At 46.6% G+C, this 19,025-nt stretch overlaps 2 protein-coding genes across 3 annotated transcripts in view; one reads left to right on the forward strand and one right to left on the reverse strand.

Annotated features, from left to right (window-relative positions):
• Positions 1 to 19,025, reverse strand: part of SLC22A3 (solute carrier family 22 member 3) — an 88,479-nt gene that overhangs the window by 60,101 nt on the left and 9,353 nt on the right. The window lies entirely within an intron of this gene.
• Positions 17,451 to 17,995, forward strand: LOC132530739 (cytochrome c oxidase subunit NDUFA4-like). The gene has a single exon (XM_060168100.1). It carries the CDS (start codon positions 17,451 to 17,453, stop codon positions 17,886 to 17,888), a length of 438 nt encoding a protein of 145 aa, XP_060024083.1. The 3' UTR covers positions 17,889 to 17,995.

Below are 19,025 nucleotides of genomic sequence, written 5' to 3' on the forward strand. Positions count from 1 at the left end.
TGCTGAAAAGGGAACCCTCCTACACTGTTGGTGGGAATGTAAATTGGTGCAGCCACTATGGAGAACAGTATGGAGCTTCCTCAAAAAACTAAAAATAGAGTTTCCATATGATCCTGCAATTCCACTCCTGGGCATATATCAAGACAAAACTATCATTTGAAAAGATATATGCACCCCAATGTTCATAGCAGCACTATTCACAATAGCCAAGACATGGAGACAACCTAAACGTCCATCAAATGGGTAAAGAGGACGTGGTGTATATATACAATGGGATATTACTCAGCCATAAAAAAAGAATGAAATAACACCATTTGCAGCAACATGGATGGACCTAGAGATTATCATACTAAGTGAAGTAAATCAGACAGAGAAAGACAAATACCACATGATATCTCTTAGATGTGGAATCTAAAATACGACACAAACGAACATATCTATGAAACAAAAACATGCTCACAGATATAGAGAACAGACTTGTGGTTGCCAAGGGGGAGGGGGGTAGTGGAGGGAAGGACTGGGAGTTCAGGGTCAGCAGATGTAAACTATTATATAAAGGATAGATAAACAACAAGGTCCTACTGTAGAGCACAGGGAACTATATTCAGTATCCTGTGATAAACCATAATGGAGAAGAATATATTTATGTATAACTGAATCACTTTGTGTACAGTAGAAATTAACACCACTTTGTAAATCAATTATACTTCAATAAAATTTAAGTCTTTGTGCCCAAACTAAGCTTTCTCAGCAGCCTCTGCAGATGGCCTCTTCCTCCGTTTGTGTCTTGTGTTCACTTTGTTTATTTTTTGTTCTCTCGGTCGTTTGTATTTAAGAGCCGGAATAAGTGGGATTTGACAATAGAATTATATTCATAACATTTCCAATTGTTTAGAATCAGGAAAAGAGGCTTGAGAAAACAATCTCAGCAGAGTCTGGGCCAGGATTTTTGGTTAGAGCACTTCAAGGAAGTCTGGGACAATGGGATTATTGACTAAACCCCACCCGGAGAACACTGCTTTGCAAGTGTTTCCCCATTGTGACTGCTGAGTTTATAATTATAATATTTGACCCAAAGCACAGAACAAACTTTGTAATCTATATTACTCTGAACACTATTTCTAGCACACACACACACACACACACACAAAACAGTGTATTTCCCAAAGTCCTTAAGATGCCCGGAACTGCCCTTGTCCAGGTGTTGGGAGTGTTAGAAGGAAGGCTTGAAAAGCATCTCAGCTCCTTTCCCAGGACTGAGATGCACTTTGACGCTGTTAGTTCCAGGGCACAATTAAAGTATCATCCAGGATTGCCACTCTAGTTCCTCATGGGACCCAAGACCACATTACCATTAGTTGTTCAAGGTCCCACGCTGAAAATCTTTGCTTCTTACTACATTTTAAAAACAAGTTGTTTTTCCTTATGATTACTTGGCGCTATTGAAACAAACAAAAAAAAATGTAGATGGACTTCATGAAGACCCTGTTTTAAGGCTCCTTAAAGCAGATGTCAGGGCGGGTAGTGCCTTGAACACGCATTAACCAAATAAGCAGGACACAGCAATACAGCAGCTCAGCAGCCTGGCCATTTGAGTCCACACAACCAGGTGTTCAGGTGAATAAATATAGAGACACAGCAATACAGCAGCTCAGCAGCCTGGCCATTTGAGTCCACACATCCAGGTGTTCAGGTGAATAAATATAGGGACACAGCAATACAGCAGCTCAGCAGCCTGGCCATTTGAGTCCACACATCCAGGTGTCCAGGTGAATAAATATAGAGATGATGGACACAGCAATACAGCAGCTCAGCAGCCTGGCCATTTGAGTCCACACATCCAGGTGTTCAGGTGAATAAATATAGAGATGATGGACACAGCAATACAGCAGCTCAGCAGCCTGGCCATTTGAGTCCACACATCCAGGTGTTCAGGTGAATAAATATAGAGATGATGTCTCATCATAGGTACTCTGGCAGGCTTCACATCTGGAATCTAGTGGCTGAAACTTATTTTTACTGACCCCTAATATTTACTGAGTACCCTAGAGTCAAGCTTTCAATTAGTCATATACACCATCTCATTTAATCCTCCCAGCAACCCTGTGAGGTAGACATGATTATTACCCTCATTTTACAGATGAGGAAACTGAGATTAGGAAGATGAGGAAAGCAGTTGGAGGTTACATGCTCATCAGCAGGTGGGGAGGAGGCTGACCTGAAACGTCTAACTCCTGAGTCCACCCCCCTGTGACACCCCATATGCCCCGACCTGCCACCCTTGCAGCCTCATACAAAGAAATGCAGTTTTTAAAAGTTGCTGGGGGCTTCCCTGGTGGCGCAGTGGTTGAGAGTCTGCCTGCCGATGCAGGGGACACGGGTTCGTGCCCCGGTCCGGGAAGATCCCACATGCCACGGAGCGGCTGGGTCCGTGAGCCATGGCTGCTGAGCCTGCGTGTCTGGAGCCTGTGCTCCGCAACAGGAGAGGCCACAACAGTGAGCGGCCCGCGTACCGCAAAAAAAAAAAAAAAAAAAAAAGTTGCTGGAATATACGTTCTTCATTTAAGCAGGTGCAAGAGATCATTCTTTAACTACTTTTACTTGGATAGATGTATATACTGCAGCAAATATCCAAAACTCTCTTGTTCTGAGTTTTTTTTTAAACCCTTGGCATTTTTCTTTAAACAAATGTTTAATAATTACTTAGACTTCATTAAGCGCTCTCTTTTCAGTAGGTGAGCTACTACTTCCATCATATTTTTGCCAACTGAATATTGCCTCATGCTTGCAGTAAAATTTTCTGCTACCGGTCTAACGTTAAAAAGATGTTGGTATCACACCATACTTTTGCTTTCTCTTCAAGCATTACTCTAGCAGTTTTATATTGCTCTTAGAACCAATTGCTTGGCGGGGGGCAGGGTGGGGGGAGTACAAGCTCTTGAGTACAAGAGGTATGTATGCATCTTGGTCCTAAAATTATGTTTGTTTTGCAAAGGAAGGAAGGTTCTAGAGTAGAGTGTCACCTTGACTGTTTATGTCTTTTTATTGGCCCAGAGTAGGCTGAACGGCAGGAAAACAGATCATTGCTAAGACTGCACTGCTTAGGTCGAAATGACAGGGCATTTCCGAAGGGCGGTGGTGCCGACTGGCTGCGCCCATGTGGACCTGGCTGTTTGTGAGACCCCGCTCCAAGCCACATCAAAGGTCCAGGTCTGGTCTGATAAGTTTCTGGAGGGAGACGCTGCCACCAAGGTGTAAGGTGACCACGTGGTCTTTCTCACAGTGCTGTCCACCGACCCACCTGGGGAAGCGTCAGGTGCCAGACTTCCACAGCCAGCCACTCAGAAAATAACGTGCACCCACTTGGTCTGTCCCTGCCGGTGTCCCTGGGAGGCAGAGATGCTCCAGCCACTGTCACTGCAGTGCTTACAAGTGAAGCTGGACATGAGACAGACATTCATTTATTTTAATTACTTAATTCTTAAACCAGAGGTAGGCACCCATCCTAGAAAAGGCCTGAACGGCCTTGCCGCTGCCAAGTCTTTTTCTCTTTCTTGTGTCTCTTCTCGATCCACATCTGCTCCAAACTGGATACTGCAGCCCTCACCGACGAGCCCCACGGTCCCGGGATGGTGTAAGTCCCGGGAAACGCCCCTGTCAGAGGCCGGCATCCTCTCGCTAAACTGGGGGGCTTTGGGTGACTTTGGGTAAGCCAGGGGAGAGTCCTCTGTCCTGCCAGATATGGCCACACTGAAGGCACGTCTGGATCTTGTACTCTGCCCAGCCTGAGAGCAGCAAAAGCAGCTAAGCACAGTGAAAACACTTGTCCAGGAGGCTCCCGGTGCCAGGCATGTTGTCGTGCAGTGAGAAGGGAGCAGGGCTAGGCTCCGGTTTGCTCGAAGCTCCCAGCTGAGCACCGGTGATGCAGTATGTGAAACAGCATACAAGGTGGAATGTGTTGAAATCTCACAAGAGAAACACAGAATGCTGCGCAAGCACAGAGCAGAGAGAGATGCAGTCCAGCTGGGAAGTACATGCCAGGAAAGGCTTTTGGAGGAGGCAGTGTTGGAGCCGGGCCGTGAAGATCTGGTTGTGTTTTGACACACAGAGATGAGGTGGAAGCCAAGGGAACAGGGTCACCAACGAGATACAGGATTACGCATGGGGCAGGATTGCAGTACGAAACTAGATCACAGAAAAACTGGACCATGAGTCTTAATAGCAATGGGCATGTTGATAGCTCTATACGGTTTCTAAAGCATTTTATTATTAAGTATTCTATTTGATTCATACAAAATATGAACTTAAGATTCTTATCAGGTTTTATTTTCATGAAGCTTCAAATGAGGGAATAAATGCGAATGTATTTTAAACACTGTAAAATGTGACATGAAGTAAGATGTGAGTACTTACTACTAATGATTAGAACGTATTAGAGAGTATAGTATAACTAAGTCAAATGTACATGCTTCGATTAATTAATACCAGCTCCCTTCTAACCTAGCTTGATAAATAATAATGTAAGATGGGCTTCCCTGGTGGCGCAGTGGTTGAGTATCTGCCTGCCAATGCAGGGGACACGGGTTCGAGCCCTGGTCTGGGAGGATCCCCCATGCTGCGGAGCAACTAGGCCCGTGAGCCACAACTACTGAGCCTGCGCGTCTGGAACCTGTGCTCCGCAACAAGAGAGGCCGCGATAGTGAGAAGCCCGCGCACCGCGATGAAGAGTGGCCCCTGCTTGCCACAACTAGAGAAAGCCCTCGCACAGAAATGAAGACCCAACACAGGCATAAATAAATAAAGCAAACTGTCAACAAGTAAAAATAAAATAAAAACACTATTATAAAAAAAATAATAATAATAATGTAAGAGCACTGACAACACCTGGTTCTGACGCTGCATCTCCACTGCTTTCTGTGATTAGTTTTTAGAAAGATAGGGTTACAAGGGGACATTCACATGGTTGCCCAGATATAGGACTAGAAAGCCTCTGAGCCTTCCTACCCAAGGCCACACATCATGGAGCAGAGACGAGCATTCCCTGCTGTGCGTGCTCTGAACCCCTGCCCCATGGAATCGGTGTAAAACCGAGTCACTTTGCTGTACAGCAGAGATCGGAACAACACTGTAAATCAACTGTACTTCAATAAAAAAAAAAAAATGGTGGTTTTAAGTCACTAAGTTTTGGTGTAATTTCTTCTACAGCAATAGGAAGTGGAATTTCAACTTCATCTGCAATGGTTCCTTTCTTTTTAGAAAACAATCAAAAGTAACTATGACAAAATGCTAACATTCGTTCATCTTGGGTGATGAGTGTGTGGATATCTGTTATGTTTTTCTTTGAAAAATTTTATATTTTTTAATTGAAACATTCACATGAAATACATTTGTGTTTCTAACATAAGACACCATTGTTGAAATTTCCAGTAAATCTCTAAGTGCTTGTGTTAAAAAGAAGAGACAGAGGGAGTTCCCTGGTGGCCTAGTGGTTAGGATTCCGGGCTTTCACTGCCGTGGCCCAGGTTCAATACCTGGTCGGGGAACTAAGATCCTGAAAGTCATGCGGGCGTGGCCAAAAAAAAAAAGAAAAAAGATAGAAAGCATTCCAAGAGACTTACATGGAAAGCTATTGTATTTTACTTTGTCCATTTAAGGATTCAACGATGGAGATGAGAATATCATATAGTCGATGAACATCACAAGCACATCACAGGACTCGCTCTGATAATGGGTCTACACGGTAGTAAATTCTGATACTGTTTTCCATTACAGGCACACCTCGTCTTATTGCACTTTGCAGATATTGTGTTTTTTTGCAGATTGAAGGTTTGTGGCCACCCTGCATCTAGCAAATCTATCGGCACCATTTTTCCAACAGCATAATTTTTTAAGTAAGGTATGTACATTTTAGGTTTTCTTAGACATAATGCTATCACACACTTAATAAACTACGGTGTGGTGTAAACATAACTTTTATACGCACTGGGGAACCAAAGAAATTGTGTGACTCGCTTTATTGCAATATTTGCTTTATCGCAGTAGTCGTAGGTGTGTACTTACAAATGAGTTTAAAATTTTCATATTCTGGAAAATGTTAGCATGCTACAGCAGCATTATTTACATGATTTTTTGAAACATTAATGGATTCTGACCTGACTGGGAAGGTTTAACAAGTAAACACAGGCATTCAGGGGTAGTTTATCAATACACTCTGTCATGCTTTGAAGATTGTGTTGTTTACAGATGGAGTGTCACTGCAAAAGTAAAGAACAAAGGCAAAATGAAGTCATCACGATGAAAATCTCCTAAGAGCACCCGCTTTCCACGTAGGCACTGGGTAACCATGGCAACAGTGGAGCTAATGAAATACGTGACAGTTAAGCTAAGTTACTTCAACATTTTACTAAATAGAGTATTTTCTGCGGAGCGTCTCCAGATTTGGGATCCAGGGTTCCTGGAAGTGAGCAGGAACCAGCAGACGGGGGAACGCCCAGCAGCGCCCATCTGTTTAAATGTGCTTGGCTTCAGCACACATTGGACAGGGCTGCACAAGTGAAACGGGAGACGCATTGGGACGCACAAAATGAGCAGAACAGTGAAATGTGAACTGGTGACTCTGGCAGCAGGGTCACTAGGCAGTACGAATCACGCTCCTCCCTGGAGCACAGGTGGCACCCTGGGGTTCCACACCGGAGCAGGAGCGAGGGCCAGTGGGCAGCAGCCTGGGGTCTCCAGAGACCGTGGCGGGGTGGGAGGGGACCGCACCGGCCGAGGGGAGAGTGAAAGGTGAGAACGGGGAGGCCGTGAGACAAGATAACCCTTCGAAGAAACGTGCTTCTGAGGGCGAAATACGGGTCCTCAGCTGTGGGCAGACAACAGACATCGGGGAGGGGCTGTGTAGACCAGACACACTGGAGCGCGTTGCAAGGCGGGCAAAGATGCTCGTGGAGGGGACAGGGCGGGGCGCGGGGAGGTAGCACTGGCCTGAGAAGCGGGCAGGACCCAGCACAGGGGGAGACACACACCGTCTGTGGGAAGGGATGCTGTGACTTCCAGCATGATGTGTCGTCAGGAGGAAAGGCTGGGAACGGGTACGGGTGCCTTGTTTTGGCAGCGGGGCACGGAAGAAGCCTCTCACCCCGGATCTTTGGTTGTCGGGAAGTGTAAAGGGAGGGCTTTGCTGAGAGTGAGGGGCAAGGGGCAGTTCGTGGAGAACGAGAGTGAGAGAGGCTGAGGACCCGGCAGGAAGGCCAGGCGGCGCTGAGGTCCCGCGGCCGGCGGGGACGGGGCCCCGAGCCGCGGGGTGAGGGTCCCGCACGGCGCTCCACAGCCCCGGCTGCAGAACGGGACCCGGAATCTAAGCGGGACGGGGCTGGAGAGGAGTTAGGGTCCAGGGCGGGGGGCGCAGGGGCCTGCGGAGGCTTGGGGCGGGGCCTGCGCACCTCGCTCACCTGGCGACCCAGTGCCTACGACCCACCTGGCACACACCGGCCACTCCGTAGCCAGCACCTCTCGAAGGCAGGGCTGGGTATCCCCGGTGATGGCCGTGGCTTTCCCGGGGACTGGTGGGCGGAGGACCGGGGCACCGGAGCCTCCGTGCGGCAGAGGAAGGTTCGATGCCATCCGAACATCAGGCAGGGACGTGAGATCGACGCCGGATCGAGGCACCTGAACGGTTTCATAGACAAGAGTCTTGCTTGCTCTCTGAATAGAAAGTGCTGTGACCAAGATGATGTTTTCCTAAGACCTATTTGGAGCTGCGCAAGCTGGACCGGAAGGGGAAACACGGCTGTGAAAGAAACGCCGCCAAGGAGCAAGGAACTGAGTTTCTGCGAAGAACCAGACTTCACGGGAACTTGACTTAAGGACGGCCCTGTGCGAGGTAAGCCAATCATCATCACAATGGAAAAGTCAGTAGCGAAAGCAAACCTCCTTCTGGACCAGGGGCTCCTCGCAGTGGGACCCCGGCACCGCCAGCATCAGCAGCAACGGGGGGACCTGGAAATGCACATTCTCAGGCCCGACCCCAGACCTGATGATTCAGAAGCACTGGGGTGGCGTCCAGCAAGCTGTTTCCACAAGGCCTCCTGGTGACTCGACACTTTGAGAGCCACTGCTCTGGAGGCAGACGGCAGGGACAGGACACTGGTGTGGGGTGAGCTTGGCCTCAGGACAAAGCCAACTCTCACACTGTCCTGTCTTGGGCACATCACACAGGTATTCCCAGCCTCAGAGATTCCATCCTTTGGAAAATGGGAAAATAACACTTCCCTCATAGGCTCTTTTGATGCTGATGATAATATATTCAAAGCGCCTGGAACATACCTAACTACTATGTTTTTATGATCGAAAATAAATTCGGTAATCAAAATGGCCCCCAAGAGTACATAATCTCAGACAGACACATAAATTAATGGTTCATGGATCAAGTACATGTATCTTGTCACTTAGTAAAAAAAAAAAAAAATCACTAATAGAAAACAATATGAACTGGATAAGGCAAAATATAACGTGGTCACTAAGACATTTAAACAGACGCTCGCTATTAAAAGGGAGGTCCGATGAAATCTTAGTTCCTCTGCATGGAGCAATCGCCTTTTTGACGATTCGGGTCAAGGGAGGCAATTATAGGCTTCACGAATCCACTTCACCCGCTTCGCTTTCTGATCCTGCGCTGAGCAAAGGAAAGTCCTTTTGTCACCTTATGACAGTTTCCAGGCTGAGTGAGTTTGATGCCAGAGGCTTTTATTCTCCCCCAGGCCGTCTTCTCTGAACAGGCCTCCTCTTTTCTGAGAGTCTTTTCATTCACATAAGCAACTAGTAAACAACTAGTAACGCAACTTTGGGTAAGAGATCATCAATAAAGTTCTTTCACTAACTAGAAGCTTTCACAGCCTTTCTCTCTTGTGGGCCTTGCTGAGAAGGAATCTGGTGCCTCTTCCTTTGCTGAAAACCCACTGTCATTTGCATGCTTTCATTTCCAGGTTTGACTTGCTGAACAAAATAACTATAGCTCCTTTGAACACTCTGCATGCATTCTCCTCGTCAGTTTTTAATGTAGCACGACCATAAGTTAATTCAGCTTTATCGCTACTTTAGCACTGTCTTTGGCAAAAGAATATCTCGATTAGTTAAGAGAAAAGTGTAAGCGGCCGTAACGGCAAGCTCTCTCCTTCAAGATCTCTGTGTAGCAGTCCCTACTTTCAATCGTCAATTTGCCATGCAGAGGTTTTTAAGTATATGACTGAAATCATGTAATATGCACACATTGTTATCTCAGCCTCTTGTTTTAACTTATAATTGCATCATAAACATTTCTACATTATTATCTGTCAATTCAGTTTTATCATCCCTGTCATATTGTATCAAATGGGTACATTTTGTTTATTTAACCATATTACACATCTGCGTTGTTCACAGCTCGTTATTATTATACATCTTGTGAAGCATTCTTTCTACCTGTGGAGTGCTCGGGATGACCCACTGTCCTGGTCTGCCGGGGTTTCTCCCAGGTTTAGCGTTGAAAGTCCTCAGTCACAGGGAACCCCCTCAATGCCAGGCAATCTGGGACAGCTGGTCACCCTAAAAGACCAGCAAGCAGAAGACGAAAGTGGCGGCTGGCATGCAGAGCACGGTACCATAAGGTGGAAACTCCGCAGACAAAGGGGGGATGCAAGGCAGCCCCCTTGCAAGGGCACAGGGAGGGGGTGGGCATAGGGAGTCTGACATAAGGGTGAACCAAAAGTGGGGGCATGCAGATGTGTGGAAACAAGGAGGCAGAAAGCCACTGGGCGTGGCCCTGCTAAGGTTTCGGGACAGAGTCTGTGCAGGAGCTAATGATCTGTTGGTCCCATGTCGCATTCTCCCTGCCCCCTCGGGTCTTCTAGGCGCCACCTGCCTCCTAAGCTGGCCCATGGGAGCTCTGATCACCTGATGCAGGCCCCTCCCAGCTGCTGGCCTCCTGTGCCTCTGGGCTCCAGCTGAAAGCGTGAGGGAGTTAATGCCTGGGAGGGAACATCTGACCCCGAGGAGGCAGAACCCAGGGAATGTTCTTCCTCCCTTTTCCCTCCCCAGCTCTGTCCTCCACCCTCTACTCAGCTTCTGGGGGTCAGTTGCACAGGGGCTTAGAGGATGCAGCGGTGAGGGGTCCACTCCCTTCTCCCCGACCTCACCTCCCTGCCCCCTCTTCTGCTCCCTGGCTGCCCTGAGACGTAAACTAGCACATACGCCCTGTCTCAGGCTCTGCTGTGTGGGGAACTCAGATGAAGACAGTTCCTCCCTGGAGAACCAAAGGACAGTGGGAAAAGGGCAAAGTAAAAAAGAAAGAGATGACGGATCAAAGCATCTCGTTTCAGGATGACTTGCAGAGTTATCTAGTCATGACTTCCAGAACCTAGTCCCCCAGAAGGGGGGGGAATGCCCCCTTGTCTTCCTAACTAGGAAGATTATATGATCACTGAAGGCAAAAGTGATGCCTGAAATTCTCTATCTGAAATCACATAAAAACATAATAAAAACTACGGATTAACTAGAAGGCAATATTGGGAATGCACTACTGGACTTGATGATTGAATGATGACATTTTATAGGAGACTTTTGAGATGGAAACTGAGAGACATCTTCCATGTGACATGCTCAGGAAAGGCCTCCATCCACGCCTCAGTCAGTGGTCTGCATCCGAGGACACAGCATCCCCAGGTGAATCATCATGTCTACCGACCTTCAGCAGTGCTGCCTCTGATTCCCACAGGCAGACAGCTGTGGGGAGGTCTCAGGTCAGCCGTCACAAGAGGATAAAGAAATCTGCAGGCTCAGAACACATCAGATGCATTCAGTCTCTAAAGTGCAAATCTACGCATACGTTGACTTTCAAAGATGTTTGGTTGTGTACTGAAATTTAACACAAAGAAGCTGAACAGGCCTCGGGACGCTCCCAACACCTTCCCAAGAAAGTATCTTATATACAATCATAAGGGATGCTGACACTCCAACTTCTGAGTTTGAAAACATTTTTGTTAAGTTGGTTGTTTTGATTAAAATATAGAATTTTGGATCTGGAAGGGATCCTGGGGAATATTGATCCTGTATCTTTTCAAACATTATTTTAGAAGCAGAACTCTATTTCCCCTCTTAAAAACAAAACAGAAAAGAATTTTTAAAAAAAACAGAATCTTAACACCAAAATAAAACTGATAAAAGTAAGATTACTTTCCTGAAGGGGGAAGGCGTTGCAATGCCTAGGGTCACCAAAACAGTCTGAAATCCACTAAGCTAGATCCTAACTACATTTCTAGGTTATAGGTCAATTCATTCAATAGGCCAGGGCCTGGGGTGGTTTCTAAGGCATCTTACAAGACCCATTAAGTGTCTTGGGTAGAAAAATCCATTTCCTTGTTTTTACCCCTTTGTCTCTTCTGAACCTCAAGGGCAGAAGGTTGGGTTAATTATATTGTATTATAATCATTGGTGATAAAAGACCGTATCTTATTTTATTTATTCTATTTTGTCCCTATTCCTATTCCCATCCCATCCCCACAAATGAACCATCCTGATGTGTCAAGGTATATCTTTTGTTTGCATTCTTGCAGAATCTACATATTTTTAATTTCATGTAAAAGGCACAACTTTCCTGATGCTTGTCCAGCCTCTTTTTGTTAAATTTCAGTATACAACAAAACACCTTTGAAAGTCAACGTATGCGTAGGTATGTCTCCAACTCCTTGCTGCCCAAATAACGCTGCCGTGAACATACCTGCCTCCTGATAGATTTGAGATGTTCCTTTGGGACTCATGCATGGGAGTGGAATTGCTGTGTCACAGTATATGTTTGTAGACACCTAATTTGTATCAGTAGTTTCAGATTGTTCTTGAGAACAGCTCCACCTGCCCTCCAGCAGTAGATCTGAAATCTACCAACAGTTGGTACCACGGGGCTTTTTGGTTTCTAACCAGCCTAACAAGGGTAAAGTGCTATCTTGTTTGTATCTGCGTTTCTCTGATGATGAGTGAATCTGCATGGGCTTCCTATGCTGAATGGCCTTTTGGGTTTCCTTTCATGAAAACTGTCTACATCCTTTGTCAATTTTGCTACAAGGCTTGCTATCTTCTCCTTGGTGATTTATGGAAGTCCCTTTCATATTCTAGAGCTATCAATTAATCTCTTGTTGGTTCAGACATCAAAAATATCTTTTCCAATTCCTCCATCCTGTAACGCCTGACTTGGGGCAAATTACTTAATCTCTCTGCACCTTCCTTTCCTTCTCTACAAAACAGGGATAACAGCCCACGCCCCACAGCGTGTGTGACGATTAAATGAGTTCATTATGTTTTAAATAGTTTAAATAGTTAAAACATAAAACATTATGTTTAAATGTCATCCGGTAATTAAAAAGACAATCGGGTTTCTAAGCAGGAAAGGTGTGTCAGTAACTATCAGATTACATGTAGTATATTATGGTATGGCTTTCTGTGCCTACTGGGAATTAAGCTACTTTCATGGATTACACTGTAGTGTCTATTCAGTGTCAAGAGAACTGGGTTGCTTAATGCATAGAACAACTAAGCCCAAATTTATCTCAACCCCAAACCGAATCTCAATATTCATAATTCCTGCCCCACCATCACTGCCCTGTGTTCATTTCATAGATTTCAGGGGCAGAGGGGAGTCTTTCGGTCTTTTCTCTAAGGCCAGATTCTCATGACAGGCCAAGCAAACTGTGACATGATATGGCCATTGCAAACTGCCCCAAAATGTGAAGCAAATTTGTGTAATTGACCCAACTAGAACATAGGCGTGAGCCACATCGGTGGTTTTCTAACCACAGCATCTTTAGAGAAACTTTTGCTTTCCAGATTTACTGAAGGATTTCTTGTGCTTGTGTATAAAACATGCAATGGAGGGAGCTTCACGTTAGAATGATGTTTTAGTTCTTTTCACAATCTCTCAATCAAACTGGGGCTGGAGAGGAAGCAGTGGGCAGAACTGTCAGTCTGCCTCTGAGCAACCGTGGACCGTAACCCCGCCCAGATCCATAGGGGCCCGAGGCGGGTGAAGAAATGGAAGCTCGGGACTTCTTGCCAAAGCTTGTAGCTGTGAGAATCTACTCTGGGTCTTTTCTTAGTCTTTATTACTGGTCTCCAGATGTACCAGCTCTAGGGAGGTGATCCCTGCCATGTCCCTTGGGGCTGGAATCTCAGTGTTCTGCCCAACAAAAGCTTCTAGGGGTTTGCCCCTAATTCCCAGACCCAAGCTGCCTCTCTGAGTGGACTTCCACAATATCTGTAACCAACAACTGCAGTATCACCAGTCACGTAGCACTTAGGTTGGGCAGACAACTGGATATGCACTTTGCATGCGTTACGTACATAAGCTTCCCATCAGCTCCAGCCAGCAGCGATTATTCCCCTTTGGTAAGAACCTGAGCTCGGAACAGTCTCAAACTAAGAAATCTGCCCGTGTTCACACGACTAGTAATCCTGTGTTCTTAGCCACTCACTTGCCTTACAGACAGGCACAATGAACGAGTTATCTACAAGTTGATCATTTCTTCACAGTATTTTGCAACAATCAAGGTCATTATCTAATGATCTATATAGTGGATAAAGACATAGGTAGTTTTATTTTGTTTTGTAATGCACTTGGTTTGATTTAAAATTCTTCTGGAAGTGCCCTATAGACATACATACTGGATAGGGGAGCGTAGCCATCTGACAGGGATGCTGGCTGGCGGACAAATGGAGGCCTTAGGTAAAGGTGTTATTACCATTATTACCAAGTAGCTGAGACACAGGAAGCGCAAGATTCTCTGTGAGAAAGGTTCTTGGAACAATTTCCTCTACACTACAGAAACTCTGAAATTTATCTCTTTATTTGATTTTTTTGAAGTCGATGCCAAGTTAATTTTAATTAATTTCCATTTAATTTTCTCCTCTGCCCTGGATACTTCAGGCTGTCAATTGTCCACGTGACTTCCCTATGAGGGTTTGCTTTGAAACCCTCATCTGAGGGCAATGAAAGGGCACTCATTTCTCAATAAATGTCTCCAAAGCATTGCTCTTAAAGAATTATCCATATTAAAAGCCCACACTGTCTTCTCCACAGTCCTTGGATTCCCATAAATGTGCTACCATCAATCTTCAGAATAAGAGGTTCTGGTGCCTAGGCCCCTCTGTTTATGTCTGACAGGCATCAGCTTACAGCATCCCTCCCTGGGGGCAAGAGACACACATGTCGTCTTTCATCTTGTGCTGTCGGCGGCCGCACGACGCTTCCAGCTGGCAGAAGCCCGTGAAATCAGAGCCACCCTGTGCGTCCGAGGGGCATAAGCCACCTCTGGGAAAGGCATCTGAGACGTGACGCTATCGAGCAGACAGGATGATGAGAGGGTGTTTGCTGTTCTCCGGGGGGAAGCCTTCATCACACACCTGGGAGTGGGTTCACCCGCTTCACATGAGCACCGTCCAGACAACGGATGCTCTGTCATCTCTCAGAAGGGGCGCAGTACCCCCAGCCCCCTGAGGAGGTGGGCTCCAGAGACTTCACAACACCAACGGCAAAAGTTTTCAAAGCCCTCAGAAGTCACCAATACCAAACTGTCTCACAGGTCCCCCTGTCCTAAGAATCAAGACCATGTTCTTTCCTCTGGGCAGCAGGGCCTGCGGTGGCCCTAGCTCCGTCCAACTAGGATGGCCTCACCTGGGTCTCTCACACTGGACACCGCTGTGCTGAAGGCATTTCATAGAAAATCACCATTTTACCAAAGCTGCCCCCGTGTTATACAAGCAGTAATAAAATTAACTTTTCACTGCATAAAAAATAGAATTGCATTCCAGGCAATGATATACAAATTTGTCTGACATGTGAAACTCTCATGTCTGCATTATGAAGCCAAGAAAAATTAAACAATTATATTCCAACAACTGCTAAAATAGCTGACATCCACCCAAGAGGAAAATGTCTCCCATCATTTGGGGGAGGAGAGCAAGACAGATGGTTTGTGGTTTCCTGCACAGGAACCAGAATCACCGGTCAGGAGGCACGTGTCTCACTTCTCACCTTATTTGAAGCCTCCAAATTTCCTCCCTGAGCTATTTTCTAAGAAACAAGAAAACACAGTCTCCCACACTTATTTGTAGATTTTATGACCAATCAATACAACACAAGTTAACAAGAAAACCCATAAAAGAAAGGTTATATACTCCCTAAACAGACACAGTCTTGTCAGAATTACTTTCAAATACTTAAATGTCTTAACACTTAAGTTAAATGTTAAGTTTAATGTTAAATTGTTAGTAATCAGATAACTGAGGCCACAGCAGGTGAGTGTGGACAGGCTTGTGAGGCTCCGGTTTGCATTTCCTCATGAGTGTCTCAACTTTCTGGTCCCAGTGATGGCCATTAAAATGCAAATCCAGAGCCTCACCTGTCACTTGCTCATCTCTCCTGCTCTGGCCTATAACCCTCCAACAGGGAGGTCCCCTGTCTCAGAAGACTGGGTTTCACAGCGGAATAATCACCTTCGTTTCTGAAGTCCAAGCTTGTCCCCATCCTGCCTCCCTCGGGTGGTTTCCACTGTGTAGGTGGCCCAGGGCGTGTCCCCTCCTCAGATTCCCCTTGAAACTCTAGGGTCTACAGCAGATGTTACAGAGGGCGGGGACGGGCACCTGCTCTAGAATGTGGCCACACCCGTGCCATCACCCTCTCCTCTGTCCACACGGTTCACAGCACGCCCGCCAGGAAGTAAGGTGTCCTGGGGAAGAATCCATCCTGATTTCCGGAACTGAACACCTCCAGCTTTTAAGTTAGCTTCATCCCAAGCCACTTTCCCACTCTTGTATGGATATGGTAACCCCAAGTTCAGGGTCAGGAATTAAATACCTGAAAATGAACTTGGCTGCAGAATGATAGAGGTAGAGGAACCTTGGAAATCCATTGACAGTTGACTACTCCACTCAGATAAGGAAACAGTGGTCCAGGGATGTTACCTGTCACCCCCAGTCACTCACAGCGACCTGTGCCGGGGTTCCCACATCTCGGATCAGCACCCTTTCCACTACAACGTCTGCTTCACTGATTAATCGGAGACTAGGATCCAAGCTTTCGGAAAATATTCAACGGTAATCACCACACTCATTTTCTGACTTTCATTTTTAATTTCCCTGAACACAGTTTTTAAAGTTAAATTCTAAATCAGTCACACACTTGAGGGACGTGCTTGGCGGGGCCCGTACTAGCCATACAATTTTAAACGCAAGATTTTTTTCTTTTTAATCACATTTATTTATTCACCTTCGTATGAGCCCCTACACTGCATCCCTCATGGTTTTCCTCTAGTGTTAAACAAGCACCAGCCCTGAAGTTACTTTGTTTCATTACAAGCACAGAAAAGTTAGAGCACAGCAATCCTTAAAAAGCCATGTTACTGATCCCTCACCCACATAAAAAGGCATTAACTATCATTGGCCATGCTTGTGTCATTGCCATTCAAAAAGCTACACCAAGAACCTTAAGGAACTTTGCTATTTCCTCACAGAATAGAAATAAACTTCCTTTCTTGGTTATAGTTTAAGAAAAAAAATGAGGAAAAATTGGAGAGGTTTTATTTTGTTTTGAAATGTAGGCAGTGTCTCCCCACCCCGCCCCCAATGGCCTTGGAGGGCTCAGTACTGCACCCTTGAACTACTGCCAGCCAGGCGCCCATGTGCCCCTCGCTGACCTGTGCCCTGCACCTGTGCCCTGCTGCTCCCGGAGCCCAGCTCGGCTGATGACACAGACGCGGCCAAAAGTGCCAGGACAGCTGAGAAAGGCCTTTTCTGCACAATGGACGTCAGCACATAAAAATAATGGCCCCAAAGAGCCAGCCGTCCGGCTCCTTCCCTTTCACGTTCCAGGTCGCATCCCCCAATTAGGATCTGAGGACGACAGAGTCCCCATGTAGACAGGGGTCGGGCGGTGGCGGCTGTCCCCCTGCTCCAGAGGCCTAGAGCCACTTTCTGCAGGGCCGTGCCCCCCCCCCCCCGGTGATCTGTCAGAGCCCGTTGGTGTGAAGGGGAGGAAGCCAGCCCTTGCTGGCTAAGTTATGAAGAAGCAGCACTGTACAAGGTTATCAATAAAACAGACACCTAAGAATAAAACCTGTGAAATTTCTGTAACACCTTCATACTGAAAACTACAAAACACTGTGAGAGAGACTGAATTACGCCTAAGAAAATGCCGCAACACATCACGTTCAAATTACATCAAATACACCATGTTCAAAAATTCAGAATTGTTAAAATGGCCATTTTCTCTAAATTAATATACAGAATTAATGCAAAAATAAAGCAGCACTGTTGAGGGGGAAAGAGCTTGTTAGAGTCTCTGAAGGTCAATTTCAGGGTTGGCTGAGCCAGTTATAAAAGGGGTCAAATATTTCACTCAATCCCTTTCCCGTTCACTCATTAATTTAATCATGGGATTTATTAAATGCCATGTGATTTCATCACAAAGATATACTGAACAGTCTCTGCCCCCAAGAAAGCTGCAGTCTAGGTCCTGGGTGACCCTGGACGTCCACTCCTCTGCGGCGCGGAGGCATTTAGTCTCGGGCCTTGCAGGTTTGTTTTTCTCTCCATTTGGACTCAAGGCCTCTGTCGCAACCACGCTCTGCCTGATCATCGGTCAGGCCAAGAAGCATTCTAGTTTGATCCCCCTCTTTGTATTTATTGGAGCAGGAGGTACTGGCGCAGCGCTGTACACCTGCGCCTGGCATTTGTTCAATTCAGATGTCAGCTGGGACAGAAAGAATAACCCAGAACCCTGGAACCCACTGGGTCCCAATGATCAGTACAAGTTCTACTCAGTGAATGTAGATTACAGCAAATGGAAGAAAGAAGGTCCAGACTTCTAAATATCATGTTTCACTATAAAGCTGCTTAGAATGAAGGTCTTCCAGAAGGCATCTGCACAATTTTCCACTTAACCAAGAAACGTTTCCCCTCTAAATGCACGAAATCATGTTGGTGTATTTGTGTTGGGGTTTACACTGAAAAAAAAAGAGAGAGAAAGCTGCAGTCTGATGAGGAAGGTAATAGGCTCAGCACACAGAGAGGGTGGCTGGGGGCTTCCCTGGTGGCGCAGTGGTTGAGAGTCCGCCTGCCGATGCAGGGGACGCGGGTTCGTGCCCCGGTCTGGGAAGATCCCACATGCCGTGGAGCGGCTGGGCCCGTGAGCCATGGCCACTGAGCCTGCGCATCCGGAGCCTGTGCTCCATAACGGGAGAGGCCACAACAGTGAGAGGCCCGCGTACCGCAAAAAAAAAAAAAAGAAAGGGTGGCTGGGCAGACGAAGGAAAGCAGACCCCTAGAGTCGGGACAGGGAAGATATTTCTGGAATAGGTAACTCTTAGCTGCATCTTTAGGGAAAAAAAAATGGAACATCCTCAAAGAGTAAAGAGGAAAGGTATTTGGAGAAGAGTAAACAGCACGCTCACTGCCCAGGGAGGACAGCCAGGCATGCCCTGGAAGGGCTGCAGCAGGGGTGCCTGCAGAGGAGAGGGGACCATAGGGGCCTCAGGCAAGGTCATGGTGACCTTGTGCGCAGACCAAGGGGAGGACTATCTCGAAGGAACCAGCTTCCCTACCATTTCATCAGGTGCCTGCAGCCTCCAGGAAACACACCAAAATGTGTATTTGTCAGGGTAGGCTCACAGTAAGAGCTGTAACAACCCCCCCCCAAATCTCAGCAGTTTAACACAAGAAAGTTTATTCTTCATTAATTTCACATTCCCATGCAGAGGAGGTGGAGGGGAGGAAGACGGGGGTGCCCTCCATGCAGGCTTCAAGCCCCGATCTTCCAGCTAAGGGCTTTGCTGTCTTTGGGGTCTTCAGGACTCTCTGCCGCAGATGAGGGAAGGAAGCAAGCAGGGAGATTGCGAGGAGAAACGTTATTCTGGCTCCAGGTGTGTTGCTTCTCCCAACATCACTGACCAGTACACATCACAGGACCGCCCCCCACCAGCTGCAAGGGACATTGGGAAACACAACCT

The sequence above is a fragment of the Lagenorhynchus albirostris genome, chromosome 12 (assembly GCF_949774975.1).
Source record: "Lagenorhynchus albirostris chromosome 12, mLagAlb1.1, whole genome shotgun sequence".
In the NCBI taxonomy this organism is placed as follows: Eukaryota; Metazoa; Chordata; class Mammalia; order Artiodactyla; family Delphinidae; genus Lagenorhynchus; species Lagenorhynchus albirostris.